The following is a 24,069-nucleotide window of genomic DNA, read 5'->3' as shown; positions in this document are numbered from 1 at the left end:
TTGAAATGAATGGGACGCCACACATGCCTTTAGGGCTGCTGTCGACAAAGCCCAACCACCTTACCTACTACTGTGTATCAAACGTGATGTAAGACATTCACATCTGCACCTGCCACCCAGGCACAAATAACGGAGTCACTAAAAATCCCCATCTCATGCCCCACACCATGTATTGGAGGCAAGACGCAGGACTACTGAACTGCCATCCAATGAGAACACTGTCATCAAGTCACCTCTGGCATTGACAGTAAGAGCTCTGGTAGCAGAGCAGTACATCAAAGATATCATGCATCCTAATGGGTTACCCCTCACAATACAGTACCCTGGTATTAGGTTTCAACAGGAGAACATCAGTACTCACATGGCATTTGTGTATATTACCCGAGAGCATGACATTGAGAAACTCCCACACCCAGCAATATCCCACTGACTTTCTCCCAGTAGAATTTGGGTGGGACTAGCTCTAATGACAATTACTTCCTAGTGGGAATATCCAGAACATCAAGGGCCAGCTTCACCGTCCAAAGGGATGCACCCTCTTACAGACCTGCAGTGTGCTCCTTCTGGCAATTTAATTGTTCATTTAACTTCTTTTTTAATCACCAAACAAAAACTACACAAGTCATGAATACATTAAATTTCATTAATATTCCTCCTCTCCTAGGTGCTTCCCTATTTTGTCAGTGAATGTACTACACACACTGCATACTGTGAGCAGCAGTAGAAACAGCAAAATAAATTCAAGGAAGCCTTTCTGACTGTTCACCGCAACTAAGAATAATGAATAAGCTGACATGAATAGTTAAACAATGATCAATCTCCTCTCAGTAATGTCAGAATTATTAATACAGATGTTGGATGTTTGTGAGTAGCTCAAAATTAACCTACACACTTAGTTATATAGGTATATCTGCCAACACACTCTATACAGCTTCTTTGCTGGAACTTTCATGTTACAGAAAACATCTCAGCAATTACAAGATGATGCTTGGCTGTATTGCTCATGAAATCATGGAAGATAATCCGAGTTCTTAGAATTACTTCAGTTCACACAGTTTCTGTATGCACTTGTGTGTTTTTTGCCTCCCACCTCCCACACTCATTACTTTCTCCACTTATCTTACTCCCTAAGCCACGATTCCTAACTCATAACATATAGCTTACTTTTCCTTTATCATTTGTGCTAAAAGAGGACCTAACATTTTTCAGGCTATGTAGCATAATAGTTCAGCCTTCATGTTTTATGATATTTAATATGGTGCAGATTGATCAGTAGAGTGGCTTACTATTGTCTCTTACATTCTGTACTAACTAGCTTACCAATAATTACTTTACCTCTGGAGGACACATATACAAACAGATGAGGGGGAAGGCCATGGGAACGAGGATGGCTCCTTCTCTTGTCAATCTTTTCATGGATGTCTTGGATGGGTTTTCCTGGGATTCAAAAGCCTTCAGTGCCTGCTTTGGTTTATATACTGATTACCTCTTTGCTATATGGACTCATGATGAGGATAACCTGCTAAAATTCTGAGAATTTCTAAATAAATTCTCGCAATTTAATTCCGTAAGGTCCTATCCTGAATCCCATCCTCACTTAAAATTTGCAGTTGTCATTCTTTACAAGTCAACCACTCCCTCCCATACAACTTTGGCATTTGAGGCAAACATACTTGTTCAGATGCAGACTCTCTTCAACAATGCACCGCTGTACTACTGATTCCTCCAAAAAGCAACTTAGGATACACCTGTTGCTCAATGTTAACCTAGTCTTGAATGTATTAATTAGCTACTCTGACAAGGCTGTGACTTCCTAAAATCATACCGTGTAATGAGGTCTATTATGTCTGACTTTCTGGTCACCCACCACACCTAGAATGGCTTTTTGTCACCTTCCCAACATCTGCAATATCCTTGTCAGACCCTAGGCTCCTTCCATGCCCATTATCCTACCCTATGGCTTCTACCTACGTGACCATCCCTGCTGTAAGACTTGTCCTATACTCTCCTCCCACCACCTATATCAGCCCTGTAAGTGGCAAAACATGTACTATAAAAGGGAGAGCCACCTGTTATGTAAACATTGTTCAGCTTTTACATTGGCAAGACTACCATGAAGTTATCAGTTAGCATGAGTGAACAAAGGTAGAGGGTGTATACTGCAACACACAATATCCTCAAAAATTATTTTCAGGCTACAGTCAACAGCATCGATATACCTCGAGAAATGCATCATACACACTGTACTGCCTTACAATATATTTATTCACAACCAGTTTCGATCATCGACAGCCCACATTACGGCGGTAAGTATTTTTTTATGACATTTACATGTCAGCTATGGTATATACTTTTCTGGTTAAATAGCACGTACGACATGTGAAGTCACAATTGATATTTTTCCACTGTGAAGATGATTGAAACTGGTTGTGAATGAATATATTCTAAGACACAGTGTGTGTGATGCATTTCTCCAAACAAAAGTTGTGATCTCAATCCCTGTTTCCCCACATGTGCCACACTGATCCTTCCCCAAATACCAGTTTCTCAGAACATCTCGTTCGACCGATAACTGAATACTGCTCCTCAGTCTGGAGTCTGTACCAGATAAGATGGATAGTGGAAATAGAGAAGATCCAAAGATAACCATTTGCGAATGGAATAGCAGAAGAGGGAAGTGACAGTGGCACACAAAGTACTGTGTCACACACACTGTGAGATGGCTTGCACAGTGTAAATGTAGATGTAGGCTCTTAAGTATTATTTGCTTTGTGGAAACTCTGCATAAAAAGACTGGTAATTTGCTAAATTCTTCCAGAATTGTTGCAAACATGCCTGTTGTTTTGGAAAGATTTTAGTCTATTTCTCTGGACTTCTTTTTAACATGCCCTTCTTTTACCTTTATCATTTTGGAATAATTTTTGCGTATTCAGTGGTATCTTCCTTCTCTGCCACTCAGTCGATGTTCTTCAGATTCTACATTTTAACTAATTGTTCCATCCTAAATAGCTCCTTATGCATACTCCTAAATATTTCATGGATGCAACTACAGTGATCTCTGTCGATCCATTACGGCCAGGGGACATTGGCTGGTACGTACTTTTCAATCTTTACCAGCAGCCGTATACTTTAGGTTATTTTATTTTATTTCGAACCGCAACCAGTTTCGGCAATTCATTCTGCCGCCTTCGGGCCCCACACGCTTTTTTCAAATCGACGAGCTTATCGTATAGCGCCATAAAACTGGATACCGTGAATCCCAATCGTGCAACAGATTTAACAAAAGTGTGACACCAACTTGAGTACTAAAAAGAGCATCACAATTCTGAGTACTTTGGAGAGCTCACAAAAGATGGCCTTTCTATAAAACCATGCCAAAACGAGATTCATCTAACAATACAGGAAATATAAGAGATCCTCTCCTGTATTGATACATTGACTATAATAAAGGTAATACAGCAGAGCTCCATACCTACGGAGACTTATAGTGATCAAGCTGACACAGTGATATGACAATGGACTCACAATCAAGAGGGCTGTGGTTCATGTATGTGTCCAGCTACTCTGAGTCACATTTCCTATAGTTTCCCTGAAACACTCGAGGCACATGCAGGACGGTTCCTTAAATACAGAAATAACAAAATTTCCTTTGTAATCCTTGTCCAATCAGAGACCGCACTCTGAATCTAATGACATCAATAGGAAGTTGAACTTTACTCTTTTTCTAGGCACTTAAAATTTCTTTTCAAAGCTCTATTAAACTGATTAGAACCAGCAGACAGACCATGTGATGTTGAGTAGTAAGCAGACATCAGAAAAAGTTCAGTACAGATCAGACATGGAGCATGGAGAGAAACATATTATGCATTTCAATGGACAGGGGAAGGTTCAGCGTTAGGGTACAGCAGCACTGTTTGTTTGCAGCAACATGGCGGATACACCACAAGATAAATCGCTGTGTGTGTTGGAATTTGCACGAAGTCAATTTATTGTTTAAGTGCAACATGCACTCCGCTGTTGATTCAGCAAGAAGCCACCTCCACCCAAGTTGATTTACGACTGGAACACAAAATTTTTGGAAGATGGATGCATATGCAAAGAAAAGAGCACTGGTTGGCCATACATATCTGATGAATATGTCGAGCGTATCCGAGACGCATTCACATGGAGACATCCAATTCCACAAGGTGGGCAGGCCTGGAACTTCAACTTCCTCAAACAACAGTGTGGAGTGCTCTGAAATGAAGCCTGCATATAAAGCCTTACGAGTTGCAGTTACTGCAGCAACTGCATCCCAGCGACCATAACAGAAGGTACAAATTTTGCATTTCAATTCTCCAGGATATGGCAGAGGGCACTTTTTCCAAATGACTCATCTTTTCAGACAAATCAACATTTCATCTATTGAGTAAAGTAAATTGCTGTAATGTAAGAATTGGGGGCGGGGGGGGGGGGGGGGGGGGGGGTCACAAAATTCTGGCTTCATTATTGTACATGAAAGAGAATCACGAAAACTGAATGTGTTTTGTGCTGTTTCTGTCCACAATGTTTATGGAACTTTGTTTTTTGTGGTGGAAACTGTGACAGGTCTGTCATACCTGGACATACTGCAAAATTAGTTGTTTCCTCAACTTCACAAAGTTTCCAATGACTTCAATCTTATGCATGATGGCACCCTGCCTAAGTTTCATCTTGAGCTGTGACATTATCTTAACAACACCAGCTCATAATGTTGGATTGGAAGAAGTGGACAACAAGATCTTTTCATTGTTTTTGGCCTCTCAGGTCATCAAACCTCATACCTTGCAATTTTTTTCTGTGGGCATACATAAGAGACATGGCCTTTGCCCCACCTATGACAGCTATTCTTCAAGATCTGAAAAATCGAATAGTTGAAGCTGTCGATTCAATAAACAAATTCGGACTTGTTGATTCATGTGTGGAAATGGACTACCATTTTGATGTTTCTCAAGCAATGCATGGTGCTCATGTTCAGTGCATTTTATAGGGTCTGTGTGAACATAAGACTGAATTTTTATCTGCCCAATGACATGTGCATTGTTCAAAAATGTTCAAATGTGTGTGAAACCTTATGGGACTTAACTGCTAAGGTCATCAGTCCCTAAGCTTACACACTACTTGACCTAAATTATCCTAATGACAAACACACACACCCATGGCCGAGGGAGGACTCTAACATCTGCCGGGACCTGCATGTGCATTGTGTTTGTCTTTTATAATTTGTCTCTAATGAACAACTGAAACCTATTCTTTCTGTCTGAATCACCCTGTATATGGACAATTTTATAGGTATTCCTCTACCACTTTGGAGAAATGACAATGCCAACAGTATAGGATAGTTAGCCTGTTTAAAATAAGTCAACGAGCTCTGACAGTCACCCAGTTCAACGTGGACTTACAACTCCTGGGACAACATGCAATGTGAAACTGCTACCTCATAAGACAGTTGTTTTGGTGGAAGCTCTTGTGGGAGCTGATCAGAATTTACATATAATGAATAGCAAGGATGGACAATATGTAGGAAAGTATGTAGCACTACACACCAAAAAAGGGATCCCGATCAGAAAGAGACCTCTGAATGCTAATTAAAAGGATAGTTGAGGGGTTCCTCAGATCTTCAGCACGGTCAATATCTGGTGACTATGGAGAGCAACAAAGTCTTTGAATATGTACCTTGGATTAAAAATCAATCCTCGCAAAAATGATAATAAAGCGAAAGTGAAAGTGATGTCAGAGGATGAGTTTATAATCAAATTACCGTACCGTACTCAGTCCATGGCAACAGAACATTTCATTTGGCCAACACTGTGGCACAAGACAGTCTGAACTGTACAGGTGAAGATACTGTCGAACAAGGCACTGAACGTATACACAGAAGGTTCTTCATGGAATTAAATATTGTTTCACAGAACTTTCATAAATGTGAAGGTATTATTTTTTTGTGGTGTGTTATGAATTATGAAAGAAATTATGTTTCTAAAGATGGTTTTTAATTATGAAACTGATTATATGCATTAGGACCAAAAAGATTTAATGGAAATTTTTAAAATTTTTAGATGTTTAGAAAACATCTGAAATTATGTGTTCTTAATGATTTGTCTTACTAGATATTTAGGGAAAATGCTTTAAAACATGGATAAAAATTCACAGGTTATGAAATTTAATAGTGTGACCACATTTTCAGTTACGCAGACTAACAATTTGTTGAACTGCATAACTGACTGGCAACAACAGTCGCAAAATTCGTAACCAGTACTAACAAAAATATAGTAAATGCACTTTCTTACATAATTTAATATCTCTTGTTCAGCATTCTGTGTCCACAAACAGCAGTTTGCATCGGAGATTCAGTCAATCACCTCAATTAGCATGTGACCCATGGTCTAGGGGTAGCGTCTCTGACTGGTAATCAAATGTCCTCTGTCGCAGGTTTGAACCTAGCCACTGTCTAAATTCTGAACAAAAAACATCAGCAATGGCAGCCAGTGCTTCCAGCACAAGAAGACATCCTCAGCTTGACAGATGCAGAAGAAAATTGAAATCACTGAATTAAAAACGCAAGGTGTATCCACAGGACATGTGGCCCATAATTGGAAAGATGTCATGATGATCCTTCTTTTGGCAAAAAGATACTGGATTTGTTTTCCTTTTGGATCTCTGGGAAGGACCTGCCAATGGGGAGGTGGTCACGAGAAAAAATGCAATAATAAACAAAAGGGTAACATTTTACAAAACGGGCAAGGAATGTCAAAGTTTGTACGTGGTAGGGAAGCTAGAAAATCTGAAAAGGGAAATGCAAAAGCTGAATCTAGATATAGTGGGAGTCAATAAAGTGGTTTGGAAAGAAGACTAAAGATTTCTGGTTTGACAAATATAGAGTAAAGTCAACAACAGCAAAAAATGGTGTAACAGGAGTAGTATTTGTTATGAATAGGAAGGTAAGGTATAAAGAGTGTTCATGTGGACAGGCCTGTGATAGGTTTGTTCTCAACAGAATTGACAGAAACCAACTCCGAGAACATCAGTTCAGGTACACATACTGATACTGCAGCAGATGATGATGGTGGTGATGATGATGATGATGATGATGATGATGGAGAGAGAAAGTATACGAGGATAGTGAATGGGTAATTCAGTACATTAAGGGAGAGGAAAATCTAATAATAGTTATGGGGTATGGGAATGTGGTTGTAGAGGAAGGAGAAGAGTAGAAAAAAGGATTGAGGGAGAGTACAGGCTTGGTAGTGTGACAGACAGGAGAAAGATCAGGCGAGTTCTGCAATAAATTTCAGCTAGTAATGACAAATACTTCGTTCAAGAATCACAAGAGGTGCTGGTAAACAAGAAAAAGGCCCAGAGATGTGAAGATTCCAACTGAATCACATGGTAGTCAGACAGAAATCAGATTCTGGATTGTAAGGCATACCCAGGAGAAGATATAGACTCAGATCGCAATTTAGTAATGAAGAGTAGCCTCTGCATGTCCACCTTTTCAGAGATGGTTGCAGGACCTCAGCTGTTCGTATGGAGTGTCACATCCAACACCATTCAGCCATCTAGTTTCCAAGCTGGTATTTTACAGGCCTACCAGTTTCGGCGATATACGGGGTGTTCAAAAAGTCTCTCTGCAGAGCCATACGATTGTTAGGCGCACGTGCCGTATACCGCAGTGAATACACAGAAATGAAATTCAGTGAAATACAAGTTATTAAATTATTGAATATTCAGACCAATCGTATGGCACGCGTGGCTAACAATCACACCACACTGCGGAGAGACTTTATGAACACCCCGTATTACGCCATCTTGGTACCACAAAAAAAATAACAGCTTGGAAATTAGATGGCCGAAAGGGATCTGATTTGACGTTCTGATGGAGACTAGACTGAAGTTTATGAAAATAATACAGAATAATCAGTATGGAAAGACTGGGATACTGAAGTACTGAGGAATGATGAGACACGTCTGAAGTTCACTAAAGATGTGGGTTAAAGGACACCAATGTTTGACCCAGCACTGATAGTGCAAATTTAGCAGCCAACGTTCTGGAAAATTCGATAGTTACAAAACTTGTTTCGGCACCTGCATCTGCCATAAGTGTACTGAACATAAAAGGTCTTTACAAACATCCAAATCTTAAACAAAGTAGGCAAACAGCAAAACATTTGAGTGAACCTAGTTCCAAATAGAAATTCAACATTTCACATTGCAACATCTTTATTGGTCAGGAGCACTTTATCCTCCACACTAACTCAGAACCTCAGAAGGCAAAGTCAAATGTTACACCAAAAATGAGATCATAAGAGACTGAGCACTCTCTCAGAACCGAGAAGGATCCCAAATATTCCAACAGTACCAAACTGTACAATCATCTCATACACACTGTACAGTCGTCTCGTATGTAGTTGTGATACTCCTGCCACAAGTCCTCCATTACATTAATTTCATCTGCCTGTTTTCTTTACAACTGAATCTGTCTAGTAATTTCACATTAATATATGCAGCGAATGTGAGCAGTTCTATCACAATTTCTTGGAGCACACTCCAATACACCTTTTGCTTCTAACAAAAGCTTTTAATGCTGAATAATGAACCTAGGTCTTTCCAACAAGAATTCTTTAAGCAAATTGCTTGTTGGGCAACTTACCAGAGTGTTTGTCATCTGCTCAAAATTCAGTATTATGTTTAATGTGACTACGAAATACATCTTTTTTCACGGTCTTTGCACGCACAATAACTTGCTTACTAATTCCACATCTTAAGGACAGATTTTCATTCTCAAGAAGTTTGTTACATTTCAGCTTAGGATATTTTTCAAAGCTTTTGAAACGGATATGCATTAAAGATATTGGTTTGCAATTCTGTGTACCTGTAATATTTTTTTATTGGACATGATCTTTAGCATTTTGGGAATAATTGCTGGATGAAGGTTCAAGATAAATGTGAAACAAGAAACACTCCAACAGAATTACATCAAAGCATACTTTTAACACCACCGAAGATCATTCCTTAAGGGGTGATCGAAAAGTTTCCATTTGAGAGTATTGCAGCAGTGTATATGTAATGCGCCTCCTTTGCGGGCATATAAGCACCGACACGTAAGTAAGGGACTAGTGTGACATTCGTGTCTCCTAAATGTGTGTGGTAAATGAGGAAATGTGAACAATGTTGAAATTATTACCAAATGCGTCCAAACAAGACCAATATGTTGTTATTCTTTTCTTGGCAGGACAAATACTGGCAGACATCCATCAGAGAATGAAGAATGGGCAATGGTGTGTGACAAGTGCTACTGCTTCATTATAATGCATGACCCCATATTGCAAATGTCTTAATCTGGAAGTAACGCAAAATCAAATGGGAGACACTGAAGCACCCACCTGAGAGTGCTTATCTCTCCCCATGCAATTATCATGCTCTCTTTGCTCCCTTAAAAAATCTCTTGAAGGTTCGACAATTCCTGTCTGACGAGGATGTGCAGCAGGCAGTTATAGACTTCTTCACACAGCAGGACACAGTGTTTTAACAAATAGGTATTTTCAACCTGGTGCATCAGTGGGATGATTGCTTCAACGCTCATGACAAATTTTGCCTGATTGGCATACCAATTCTGGATTGTATGGCCATCGTACAGAAACTTTTTGATCGGACTTTTATATATTACAAATTTAAGGGTTCTGTAGCAGTCAAACAGGTGTATCTTTGCCTTACTGCCTAAATGAATTTTTCACTGTAGAATTTAAGACTGGCTGTCTTCTGTTTCAATGTAATACTGAGCAATTAGTGACTGCAGGTATAATTTTGATATGCTAGGTTTACATAATGCTACAATTTCCTGGACTTTCTGATATTTCACTAACTTATGAAAGCACTGGCATTACAGATATGCATGTTGCTATTTATTTTTGTTGTGCAAGTCCTCCTTAATTCTCTTGCATCCAAAGTGCAACAATGTTTCCTTAATATCTTTAAACATCCTATTAAACCAAGGTACATCTTTGCAGTTTTCATCCTATTGTTTGTATTATGCATTGATCCATAGTATGAGATATGAGGACTAGGAGAAAATTTTTCAGTCTACCTCACAGATTACATACAGGTCAATAAAATTTTGCTATTGTTGCAATTCATAAAATGTATATTAACACTCAATTTTATATGTGGAATAGTTTTCTTTCTTCTGCTTTTTAAATTATTCATGTTGAATGTGTTCTGTTCAACTAGATAAATATGAATATTATGCCAGCGGATAAATTTATTTGAAAAATTTCATGATTACCGCCTTGAGCTGCTGATAAAATTATTTATTTACCAACCAGTTTCAGTTGATAGACTATCATCAGGCTCTTCAAAGCATTTACAGCATCATATTGGGTGAATAAAAATCACTGATGTCGGATAATAAAACCATGAATTTGTCACTGTTGTCACATTGTAATATAAATTACAGCATCAATAGATAAACGGTGCGGGCGGTGCACAGTTTATATACTGACAACGTATTTTAGAGTATGATGTAACAACAGTGACAAATTCACGATTTCTTTATCTGGTGTCAATGATTTAGTATTCACCTAATATGATGCCGTGAATGCTTTTAAGATCCTGATGATGATCTATCAAGGGAAACTCATTAAAACAAAAAAATTTTCTCAGTAGCTTACAGTGGTCAGTATGACATTTTCCAGATACTTACAAGCTGTGGGGCACAACCTCCTAAAGACATAACTTTGTATTACCAACAGTTTAACATCAATGAAAAACTATCTAATGGTGATGAAGGTTTATAATGAGTCCTTCCCTTTTTTAATAGTTACAGAAATGGACAACTAGATTCAAATATTTTTAGGCCTGCACTTCTCTTCAACTTCATACATATAAAGAACACTAACCACAAGAAGACAGAGAAAGTCCACAAAATGGAACTGGAAGATCACAAATTAAAGTTGGGTGAAACAAAACTTCCTAACAGATTAGAACTGCATTTATAACAGGTGTTAATGTGATAGGATGTTTCATACCAGCACACGCTCTACTGTGGAATGAAAAATTAATTCTAGAAACATTCTCCAGACTGTGGCTAAGCCAACGCACTGCAAGATCCTTTATTGCAGGAGTGCTAGTCCTGAAAGTTTCGCAGGAGAACTCGTGTGAAGTTTAAAAGGTAGAAAATGAGGGAGTGGTGGAAGCAAAGTTGTGAGCGCAGATCGTGCATTGTGCGTGGGTAGTTCAATCTCTAGTGCCCATGAGAGGAAGAGTCCTGGTCTGGCAAACAGTTTTAATCTGCCAGTAAGTTTCACATAAGTGCACGTTCGGTCGCAGAGTCAAAAATTCTTTTCAGCTGAAAGAATTTAAACTTTACGTGTATCAGAAGTAAAAGTACTATAATTTTTACACAAGACAATTATGTGGAAACATTAAATTGTAAGACATTTCCAGGGGCAGATGTGGTTTCTGACCACAATCTATTGGTTATGAACTGCAGATTGAAACTGAAGAAACTGCAAAAAGGTGGGAATTTAAGGAGATGGGACCTGGATAAAATGAAAGAACCAGAGGTTGTAGAGAGTTTCAGGGAGAGCATAAGGGAACAATTGACAGGAATGGGGGAAAAGAAATACAGTAGAAGAAGATTGGGTAGCTCTGAGGGATGAAGTAGTGAAGGCAGCAGACGATCAAGTAGGTAAAAAGACGAGGGCTAGTAGAAATCCTTGGGTAACAGAAGAAATATTGAATTTAATTGATGAAAGGAGAAAATATAAAAATGCAGTAAATGAAGCAGGCAAAAAGGAATACAAATGTCTCAAAAATGAGATCGACAGGAAGTGCAAAATGGCTAAGCAGGGATGGCTAGAGGACAAATGTAAGGATGTAGAGGCTTGTCTCACTAGGGGTAAGATAGATACTGCCTACAGGAAAATTAAAGAGACCTTTGGAGAGAAGAGAACCACTTGTATGAATATCAAGAGCTCAGATGGCAACCCAGTTCTAAGCAAAGAAGGGAAGACAGAAAGGTGGAAGGAGTATATAGAGGGTTTATACAAGGGCGATGTACTTGAGGACAATGTTATGGAAATGGAAGAAGATGTAGATGAAGATGAAATGGGAGATAAGATACTGCGTGAAGAGTTTGACAGGGCACTAAAAGACCTGAGTCGAAACAAGGCCCCGGGAGTAGACAACATTCCATCAGAACTACGATGGCCTTGGGAGAGCCAGTCATGACAAAACTCTACCATCTGGTGAGCAAGATGTATGAGACAGGAGAAATACCCACAGACTTCAAGAAGAATATAATAATTCCAATCCCAAAGAAAGCAGGTGTTGACAGATGTGAAAATTACCGAACTATCAGTTTAATAAGGCACAGCTGCAAAATACTAACGCGAATTCTTTACAGACGAATGGAAAAACTGGTACAAGCGGACCTCGGGGAAGATCAGTTTGGATTCCGTAGAAATGTTGGAACACGTGAGGCAATACTAACCTTACGACTTATCTTAGAAGAAAGATTAAGAAAAGGCAAACCTACGTTTCTAGCATTTGTAGACTTAGAGGGTTAGGTTAGGTTAGGTTAAGCTTTTGACAACGTTAACTGGAATACTCTCTTTCAAATTATAAAGGTGTCAGGGGTAAAATACCAGGAGCAAAAAGCTATTTACAATTTGTACAGAAACCAGATGGCAGTTATAAGAGTCGAGGGGCATGAAAGGGAAGCAGTGGTTGGGAAAGGAGTGAGACAGGGTTGTAGCCTCTCCCCGATGTTATTCAATCTGTATATTGAGCAAGCAGTAAAGGAAACAAAAGAAAAATTCGGAGTAGGTATTAAAATTCATGGAGAAGAAGTAAAAACTTTGAGGTTCGCCGATGACATTGTAATTCTGTCAGAGACAGCAAAGGACTTGGAAGAGCAGTTGAACGGAATGGACAGTGTCTTGAAAGGAGGATATAAGATGAACATCAACAAAAGCAAAATGAGGATAATGGAATGTAGTCAAATTAAATCGGGTGATGGTGAGGGAATTAGATTAGGAAATGAGACACTTAAAGTAGTAAAGGAGTTTTGCTATTTAGGGAGTAAAATAACTGATGATGGTCGAAGCAGAGAGGATATAAAATGTAGACTGGCAATGGCAAGGAAATCTTTTCTGAAGAAGAGAAATTTGTTAACATCGGGTATAGATTTAAGTGTCAGGAAGTCGTTTCTGAAAGTATTTGTATGGAGTGTAGCCATGTATGGAAGTGAAACATGGATGATAACCAGTTTGGACAAGAAGAGAATAGAAGCTTTCGAAATGTGGTGCTACAGAAGAATGCTGAAGATAAGGTGGGTAGATCACGTAACTAATGAGGAGGTATTGAATAGGATTGGGGAGAAGAGAAGTTTGTGGCACAACTTGACTAGAAGAAGGGATCGGTTGGTAGGACATGTTTTGAGGCATCAAGGGATCACAAATTTAGCATTGGAGGGCAGCGTGGAGGGTAAATATCGTAGAGGGAGACCAAGAGATGAATACACTAAGCAGATTCAGAAGGATGTAAGTTGCAGTAGGTACTGGGAGATGAAGAAGCTTGCACAGGATAGAGTAGCATGGAGAGCTGCATCAAACCAGTCTCAGGACTGAGGACCACAACAACAACAACAACAACAACATGATGGGACACATCTACTGAATATTTAAATAAAGCAAATGAAAAAATGAATATTACATTGGATTGTATTAAAATGAAGTGTTAATCACACCAGCAGGGGTGAGTGTGTGGGGGGGGGAGGGGGGGTGAGCTCTTTGCTCTGCATCAAAAGAGGCAAATTTTATTTCTTTTTTTGGGAAGTTTCTGGAATGATGCCTTTCATTTACTGGCTGCAAAAGGCATTTACAGATCTTAATAGTAACATTGTAAACAAATTATAAAAACAAGATTAAAAAAGAGCAGTCTGCAGTTAAAGATACACTTATTAAAATAATAAAACCAAATTGAAATATATTAATGTTGTGTTCTTGTGCACTACGTGAATTTAAAATACTTTTGATACACAAGAATTGGTGTCAAACTACAAATTCAAATCTCACTGACTGAATTCCCAACAGATTTCTTGATATTATTTTTCACTATTACTAATCACTTATTTCACTTCTGGCAATTATCTGTATATGTGAAAAATTCTAAGTTGCACCATGGTTTGAGTCCTGTTACGTTTTAGGGCCTCCTGAACTAGTTCGAAAGTTAGCTGAATGGCAAGGGCACACTACTTCCAATAATGCATACCTAGAAAATCCCTGCAGTGTTCATACCAACCTTATACTGACGGAGAAATTTGGAAGCTAGCAAAGATTTAATAAGATGTCAAGATCATGAGATATGGACAGTAGATGACAAAATTCATAATCCTTGACAGCTCTTTGAGAGTATAACAGACAAACTATTGTTTAGATAAAGCACCTACAAGATGTTCATGAGCAATAAGGAAAGGAAATCAGATACATCACTAATAGGCTGAACACTGATGAATCCTGCAACGTTTTCAAACCTTAGAGGCAAGTGGCTGTAAGTCCAACTTCCTCTGTTTCAACAGAAGTCCATATTTGCAGTTGCCCCATAATGGTTCATTTCTTGAGAAAATGCAGCAGCCCTGCTACATCCCATTGCCGATTCAGACAGTGTTAAAAGGGCATTTGTCCACTAAACAGAGCACAAATCCAAGATGACATACAGCAGTACTGCCACCCTTATTTCAAGAATTAACCACCGTGAGAAGGTTACAATATGGACGTAAGTTGAAACTGGACAGACTTACCCTACAAAATAAATGTGATTTACATAACGGCACACAAACAGTAACAGGTTAAATCTTGCAAATTAAATAACACAGTACTTTATGACATTTATAATGCAATATTCCTGATATATTTCATAAAAATGTGTCACTCACAATGTAAGCCCACAAATGCTTGCAATAGTGGACATTTAATGATACTAAAATGTAACTAAATGAACTGGTCTCCACCCCTTTCCTTGAAGTAATCTCAAAACAACATATCAACAGCACGTGTCACAGCATGAGTAAGTTTCCACATATAGTTGGAAGGAAGTGTCTTTCTGCCAGGTGTAATGCATTTCTTTTTTTGTTTATATGTAGCAAAGTAGATTGTCACGTAAATCTTTCTTCATACTGACAAAGACAAAAAAAGTCAAGACGCTAAGCCCAGTTAGTATAAAAAGAGGGATGAGATATTAACATTTCATCAATAACTAAAACAACAATAAATAAGATGCAATGCAGCTGTATAAGAATTAAGAGATAAATGTTAAGTCAGAAGAAACTGAAGAGGACCAAAATATTATGATCACAGAACATTATGTAAGTTTTGTATCATCAGACAACTCATCTTAATATTAGATTAGGTAAGATTGGTTTGGTTTTGTTTTGCTTCAGGATACAAAAAACAACTGGGATCATAAATGCCCATGTCAAAATTATACAACACGAAGACAGAGAGGAGTTAAAAAATGACTATAACTTAGTCCCAATTGACGTAAGAGAAGACAGCTAAATACAGGGACATGGAGAAAGGGCTAAAAAAAGACACCTTACAGGAACAGAGGTCCTAAGCTAAAAATGAAATGACTTTCCGACATATTGCTTTGGCGGATAAAAAATAAAACACAGTAAAAAGCCCTTGCGTCATTTGCTAAAATGGACAATAACTCAGACAGCAAACCCAAGTGGGAAAATAAACTGTTAAAAAATGGGGCAATAGCCGAGTTTCACTGGATACGAGATCTAATACTATAATAAACAGAAATTTTCAGTCTGGTAATGTATGATGTGTCTTAACAGAACATCTACTCCTTTTAAGATAGAAACAAAAATAAAAAGATTTTATTTCAACTGAACTTTAACAAATACACAACCACACCACATGCTGTAATGAACGCAAAATAATTTGATGTAATATTATATTGTGAAGATTGGAATCGAGAGGCATAGAAGTAACTTCAAGTGTGTCCCAGTGAAGTGTGTTGAGGCTCTTGCTGTTCATATAGTATATTCATGACAATATCAACAATAATCTCACAATTCTGTAGATTATGCAGTTATCTGTAATGAAGTACCACCTGATAAAAGAGCCGAGTAACTATTCTTTCAAATCTTGATAAGGTTTCAAAGTGGTGAACAGATCGGCAACTTAATTCAAATTTTCAGCAATGTCGAACTATGCATTTCACAAAAAGAGAAAATATTTACACCCTATCCTATGATTATATCATCAGCAAGACACAGCAGGACTCATTCAACTCATTAAAAAAATGTCAGGGTGTAGCAGTTTGCAGGAATACGAAGTGGAACAATCACATACATTCAGTCACAGGTACATCAATTGATAGACTTCAGTTCACTGGTAGACTACTATGGAAATGCAAACAGTATACAAGGCAAAATGCTTACAAAACATTTGTGCATACCATCCTAGAATATTGTTCAAGTGTGTGGGACCTGTACCAAGCACAACTAACAGAGTTATTGAAAGTTAAAAAGAAAGGCAACATGAATAGTCACAGGTTTGCAGGTCACATGCAATAGCATCACAGACATGCTAAAATTACTGAAAAGGTAAACACTTTAAGATAGATGCAAACTATACAGTGAAGTTTCACGAACTTCAAGTGATGAATCTAGGCCTGTACTACAACTTCCTGTTCATCAGTTCCATAGAGATTGTGACAACCAAGATTAGACCAACTATGGTATGCACAGAGGCATTTAAGCAATTATTCTTTTTGTGCTCTATACTCGAATGAATCTCTAAGAAGCCCTAATAAATGTAGATGTAGGCAAACACAAACTATTATCTTTCAAACAACAAATTAACAAGCAACATGTAATTTTATTGTGGAAATTGTTGAAGTTATGATACAAAACAAAATTTGTTTTTGTAAGGAGTTCTTGTTGGGTTTAACCTGTTTGTTCAACACCCTTTACTTACAGTTTCTTTTCTACCTAAGTATGTCTATGAATTTAACTGAATAACAGAAACTCTTATTTAAGAAAGCTTCACGCACTCAACACCTGTCATCCTGTGCTTGTTACAACCAATCCCTTTTTGTTTAAAAACAATTTTTGAATTGTGAGAACAATGTAAACTGTGTTGTTATATAATGCAGCAGCTCTGAATCCCATGAAGAAATTGCTACTGCTCCTAATTTTACATTCTTCATTCACAATCTTACAAACTACACACAAAAATTTTCTTGGTTTGTAAACATGATAATACTCACCACCACCAGAATTCCAACGATTATCAGTCATCCCAAATACTGCATTCTATGATCTCTGAAATCTGACAAAAATTATCATGTAATTGTGGTCCACTCTGAGTACTATCAAACAGATTACAGATATGCTGACCTAATCAATACTGTGAGACAGAATAGACATTGTGGGCAGAACATCTATACGTGTTATTGAATAAATAAAGTATTCTGTATGTGGTTGGACACTAAAGTTTATAGAATTTAGTTAAACTACAAGAAGCTTCAATTATTTCCATTCAGTGAGAAGTGATCACTGGCAAGCACAGGATTTTCTTTTCTTATACCATTCCTTTTACCTAAGATGAATTCCTTTTATAACGAAAGAATGACTGAAAAATTCTTTGTGAATTTTGTTCACAGATATCCAACAGCCCAAACATTACTTATTTTATCAGTTGACCATTCCCTGCGTGTCATACAAGACATGCTACATGAATGAAACATTGTCATAACCAACACAATTAAGCAAAACTAACTTACACAGCAAATAAAACTATATTCAACATTTCAATGGGAATATAAATTACAAATTGTTTCAACAGAAATACCATTAATTTCGAAAAACAAATCTGATTATTCAACGTTAAGTAACACACAAAAAATTATGGAACTTCCTATGCATTAGGCCCCTATACAAAGCAGACATAGTTGAAAAGTTAGTCGTGTACAGCTTGGCATGTGATTAACAGGATACAGCTATTAACGTCAAAATATTTCAATGTTATTACTATCAGTGGCAATAAACTGACTATTTTATAAGTTTTTGTATTATGAGTTTTCATCTGAATTACTCAAAATGCGACGAACAGTGTTCTCTCTTCAAGTTAAGATCGAATATAATAATGTCTTCTAAACGTGAGAATAAGTACTTACACGAAAATAACTAATGTAGGTTACTCTCTTCTCAAACAAAATACAGGAACCAAATTGCTACGCTTTATTCTCTTTAAAAAGTGGACATACAAGTCCAATAGCGTCATTACAACGTTTAAAGAAAACGGGAATAGACTCTACGTAATATTTCGTAGTTTTAATGTGTGTTGTCACTTGATAAATGTTTAAAGTGATCATTAACCCTCAAAACACACATTTGAATAGCGAATTGTACCACTTTATTGCAAAACTTAGTTTACCCCATCGGTTTTAGGCGATTTAATTGACTGAGTTTGTTAACCTAGCACTTTAGGACAATTTTTCTGAACATTACACAACTAATGTAAAAATTAAATAGTGAACGAACGCTACGTTTACTGTCAATTCGGCAACACAAGTCATGTACGTGCTAAATTGTTTCACAAAATTATCCCTTAAATTGCAAAATACATACCTTGAGACTGAGTCTGAAGTGTTCCTCGGAGAGTATTCTTCCAACTCAAATCAACTATTAATCAATTTAAACACCCTGTTGCACATATTAATTGAAATAAAATACTTGGTTTTCGCCAGAACCAAGAAAAACTCATCTGGAAGATGGCGGCCGCCCGCCTGTCGTAGATTTATGGTCATTCACTTGGATGGCTCGTACTACACGGAAACGTCTATAACTCTTAAAATACAAACGTCTCATAAAAAGTAAAAGGCCAACATATACTCCTAACAACAGAATGGCCGTGACAGTTCGTGTTTACGCTACGCTGTACTACGATTATAGCATACTCCCATCCTCACTACTATCAAAATTACCCCGTTTCACAGGTGACTGTGACGTCAGATTCATCTGGTTTTTACTATTTCATTATATTAGTAGTTGTTTATAGCTGTGACCTAAACTATATACATGACTTTTAAACTGCATGATCAAAGAAATCGAAATACATCACGCTGTGGAAGTGTCAACACTGTTACAGTTTGTATTTAGCGTCGTCGCCATTCATGAACTGAGCGCGACGAGACAAGAAATAACTCACGAACTGTTAACTGCTCTGCCTATCATTACGGCGACCGATGTAATACGGCGCAATTGAAATATGTATTTGTTTTTATCGGTATGCACGTGTTGCCTTACATTCACACTGGAGGTGCGTAACTACCATGCGCTGTGTTATGAATGGAAACTTGTTTCTAAAGACTTCTTGGCGCAATGTATGGATGTATTCTGCGTAAAAATTGATTATGGGCTTTCGACGCTCAATAGCGAAGTATTTATTTACAAACATAATCAGATGAATTGTAAATACGAATCGATAACGCATGTCTATTTCGTGTATGAATATACATCTCAAATGTAAACAAAGATTAAGGGAAGAAATAAGATGAAAAGAAGAATAAGTAGTTTAATAGTAATTAGAAGAAGAAATAGAGGAGAGGAGAACACGATAATAATGGTGAAAAATAAAGACTAAAGTATGTTGTTAGTGGAAAAGCATTGTGGGCAGATGCTCTTATGCAGTGTAAATTTACTAAAATGATTTTCAAATTAATTTGAGGGTTTGGCAGCGTATAAGAATCTTCCCTAATTTCCATTTGGTTCAGCTTTTGGTCCAGATTTCTGATAACAGTTCGCACATTCTATTTGTTTCAGTAACCGAGCCCTATACACAAATCGTCATCATACTTAGACTGTTAGCTTGTGGTTTCAGAAGTTCTTCTCAACAGGAAATGTTTAAACAATTTATTGTCACTGAAAATTCAAGCACAAAAAATCGTTACGCTTCATTGGCTCTACGCGCGCAATTTTTGCGTTGCGTCTGAAACGAATAAGGACTGCGCGGGCTCATGTTTGAAATTATCGATACCCGTAGAGTATCTCGATAGACGACAACGCGATAACGACTGGCAGTACGAGGGTAAGGAATCGATAGTTGAGATTGTCGCGTACAAATTGTTTTGTTTAATTTTTTGAAGCACTTGAGAGGAACGTGAAGTTGGATTTTGCAGGAAATTAATAATAATAAATTGAATGAGAAGTAGTTTTTGGTGTTTCAGTTCGGTGGTGTAACAGTCTGCAGTAGAACGACTTAACGCGATATTATGTTGTGCAATGATGAATGTTTGAAGGCGTTTCGTATATTAAAAGTAATTAATAACAATAATATTTTGCTCATTGCGTATTAACTTGTGTGTTTTATTGCTCCAATTGTTCGTAGTGTATACTGTTGTTCGTTTCATACGTAATTAGCTTAGAGCTTTTCTCAAAATTGTGACTCCAAACAAATGGATGCTTCTGTATCTAATTGAATGACACATATCATGCTGTTTGTAAAAGGCCTTTGTAACATTTGCCGGTATTCAAAAGAAGCCTAAAATTTAACTGATTACATCAGAGTGGCCAAAAGTGGAGTAGTGACCAAAACGAGACCCTTGATGCTAAATACTAGTATAAAACCAAATGCTCTAAACTGAAATATGTCTTAGTCAGTAGATGTGTCTATCATATTGTTTTGACCCAGTTGTTAATCATTCATTAATTTCCTCTGTGAATAGCATAGTGGTCCATCACAGTGACAACTTTCAAAAATTATTTGAGAAATCCCACGAGCCGTGTTGGTGTATTAGATGAAACTAAATCGATGAGTCCTCATTTAAATATTCTGTGTATTAGTGAGACCTTTTATGATGCCTGGCTGGTTATGAGAGAACAAGACCTGCCATTGTGTTATGTTGACTCCACAGTAAAGAGGCAGCATCTAACAGTGGCTGTTGAAGTTACTCATTTAATTATAGAGAACTGGATACCTTTCAGAGTTCTTATGATATGAAGCTAATAGTTTGATCTGTTTGGGGTGTATGACTCTTGGGTCATGGATAATTGTTACGCTATTTATAGTGCTGGCTGTTAGAAGTTTAATTTATTTTGCATACTTTTATTTTATGATAGTTAATACGAGAAGCTGCTTGCTGATCACATGCAGCCTCTCATGAAGCTCCTGTATTATTGGAAACACAGGATATGCACCAGAGCAGTATGAGGAGATACGTTTATGTGTAAAATGATTGCTATGAAACACCACAAAGCTGTTGAAATGCTGTAGCCAAATACTATCTTGGCAAGTTGTTGTTGTCCTCTCTCAGAAAACTGGTTTGATGTAGCTCTCTACACTACTATATCCTGTGTATGCCTCATCATCTCCAAATAACTACTGCCGCCCAGCCTACATCCTTTTTTACCTGCTTACTGTATTCATCTCTTGATCTCCCTCTACAACTCTTTCTCCCTTCCCCCTCTCTGCACACATTCAGTATCTCCTCTATAGTTACATGATCTGCCCATCCAGTCTTCAACATTTTTCTGTTGTACCTGTTCAAAAACTTCTATTCTCTTCTTGTCTGAACTGTTTTATTGTCCAATGTTTCACTTTCATAAAAGGCTACATTCCATAAAAATACCCTAACGTTTAAATGTATATTCAATGTTCGTAAATTTATCTGCTTCAGGATAACTTTTCTTGCAATTGCCAGTCCACATTTCAAATCCTCTCTACTTCGGCCATCATGTAGTGTCCTGTTCCCTAAACTAATTCCTTAGCATCACCTGATTTAATCTGACTACATTCCATTACCCTTTTGTCCCTCTTGTATCCTCCTTTTAAGACACTGTCCATTCCATTCGACTAATCTTCCAAGTCCTTAACTGTCTCTGCCAGAGTTATGTCATCAGCAAACCTTGAAGTTTTTATTTCTTCTCCTTGAACTTTAACTCCTTATCCAACTTTTTCTTTAGTTTCTTTTACAGTGCTCTCAGCGTACTGATTGAATAAAAGCAGGTACAGGCTATGATCCTGCCCTAATCCCTTCTCAACCATTGCTTACCTTTCATGTCCCTCTATTCTTATAACTGCTGTCTGGTTTTTGTACAAGTTGCATATAACCTTTCACTGCCTGTATTTTACCCTGCTGCCTTCAGATTTTCAAATAGTGTTTACCAATCAGTACTGGCAGAAATACAAAATCAACAAAAGTTGTTTTGTCTGTCCTTACCACATCTTCTAAGAAAGGTTTTAGAATCAGTAACTTATTTTTTGTGTTCTTACATTTCTGTGAAATCCCAGTGATCGTCCTCAAGATCGGTTTCCTCCAGTTTTTCTGTTCTCCTGCGAATAATTTGTGTTAGTATTTTTTGCAACCATGACTTAGTAAGCCAATAGTTTAACCATATTCACACCTGACAGAACTGACTTTCTTCAGAATTAGAATTATTACATTCTTTTTGAAGTCTGAGGAAATTTAACTTGTCATACATCTTGTACATCAGGTGAAATTGTTTTGTCATGGCTGGTTCTCCCAAGGATACCAGTAGTTCAGACAGAATGTCATATATTCCAGGGGCCTTGTTTCAACTTATGCCTTTCAATGCTCTTTCAGATTATTGCAGTATCATATCTACTATCTCACCTTCATCTGTGTTATCTTCCCTTTCTATAATATTGCCTTCAAGTTCATTTACCTTGTATAGCTTCTCTATATATTGTTCCACCTTTCAGCTTTCCCTTTTTTATCCACTAGCCATTCCTTGTTAGCTGTTTTTTACTTCCTGTCAATCTCATTTTTTAGACTTTTGTATTCTCTTTCACCTGCTTTGTTTGCTGCATGTTTATATTTTGTGCCTTCGTCAGTTAAGTTCAGTTATTTCCTGTGATAGCCAACGATTTCTGCTAGACCTTGTCTTTTTACCTATTTTATCACCTTCTGTCTTCGATATTTCATCTCTCAAAGCTACCCGTTCATCTTCTGCTGTATTCCTTTCCCTCTTTCAGTCAATTATTGCCTTGTGCTCCCTCCAAAATGCTGAACAACCTCTGGTTCATTTATCCAGAGCCCATCTTCTTAATTTCCTACCTTTTTGCAAATGTTCATAACCAATAAATTGTGGTCCAAGTCCACATCTGCCCCTGGAAACATCGTACAATTTAAAATGTGGTTCCTAAATATCTGTCTAGCAATTAATTGAAACCTTCCAGTGCCTCCAAGTCTCTTCCATGTATATAACCCTCTTTTTTGATTCTTAAACCAAGCGTTAGCAATGATTAATTATGCTCTGTGCAGAATTCTTCTAGGTAGCTTCCTCTGTTGTTCCTTTCCCCCAATTCATATCCTCCCAAATATTTTGCTTTCTCTTCATCTTCCTGCTATCTAATTCTAGCCCCTGTCACAATGAAATTTTCTTCTTTCTGAGCTATCTGAATAATTTCTTCTATGTCAGCATACATTTTTTTCAATATCTTCATCATCTGTGGAGCTAACTGGCATATAAACTTGTAGTACGCTATTGTGGATGTTAACTTCCCACCTGTCTTGGCTACTATAATGTGTTTAATATGCTGTTCATAGCAGCTTACTCACATTCTATTTTCTTATTCATTATTACATCCACTCCTGCATATATCTGACTTCACCCTGCCCATTTCCCATTCTAAATTTTCCAACCTACCTGTCCAATAAGGGAATGTAGCATTCCACACACCAAACTGTAAACTGTGAGTTTTGCTTTTCCTCCTGAGGCCCAAATGGGGGACTGTTTTACCCAAGATGATGCCACCATTATTTAACCATACAATAGAGCTGCATGTTCTCAGGAAAAATAAGTTATAGTTTCCCTTGGATTTCAGCAATTTGAAGTAGCAGCACAGAAAGGCCATGTTGGTTGCTGTTATTAGAACTGATCATTCATTCACCCAGCCCGTTGCCCTGCAACAACTGAAAAGGCTGCTGTCCCTCTTCAAGAAGAACCCATTTGTTGGGCCTCTCAACAGATTACCCTCTATTGTGGTTGAACCTATGGTATGACCATCTGTA

The 24,069-nt window shown here is 37.6% G+C and overlaps 1 protein-coding gene across 5 annotated transcripts in view; it reads right to left on the bottom strand.

The window, feature by feature from the left end:
• LOC126253151 (serine/threonine-protein kinase tousled-like 2) overlaps positions 1 to 19,040 on the bottom strand; it is a 599,627-nt gene extending 580,587 nt beyond the window's left edge. For 2 of the 5 annotated variants that reach the window (XM_049954297.1, XM_049954300.1), the window contains exons 1-2: positions 18,665 to 19,037; positions 17,302 to 17,363 (exon numbers count right to left, since the gene is read on the bottom strand). In XM_049954297.1, the coding sequence (XP_049810254.1) occupies positions 17,302 to 17,332 (31 nt within the window). In that variant the 5' untranslated portion in view covers positions 17,333 to 17,363; positions 18,665 to 19,037. Of the gene's footprint in view, positions 1 to 17,301; positions 17,364 to 18,664 lie in introns of all 5 variants that reach the window. The other 3 variants (XM_049954296.1, XM_049954299.1, XM_049954302.1) reach the window with 3 other exon arrangements.
• Between the last annotated feature and the right edge of the window lie 5,029 nt (positions 19,041 to 24,069).

This window comes from Schistocerca nitens, chromosome 4, assembly GCF_023898315.1.
Source record: "Schistocerca nitens isolate TAMUIC-IGC-003100 chromosome 4, iqSchNite1.1, whole genome shotgun sequence".
Taxonomy (NCBI): Eukaryota; Metazoa; Arthropoda; class Insecta; order Orthoptera; family Acrididae; genus Schistocerca; species Schistocerca nitens.
Note: the sequence above shows the minus strand (reverse complement) of the source record. Positions and strands in the feature narration are given on the sequence as shown.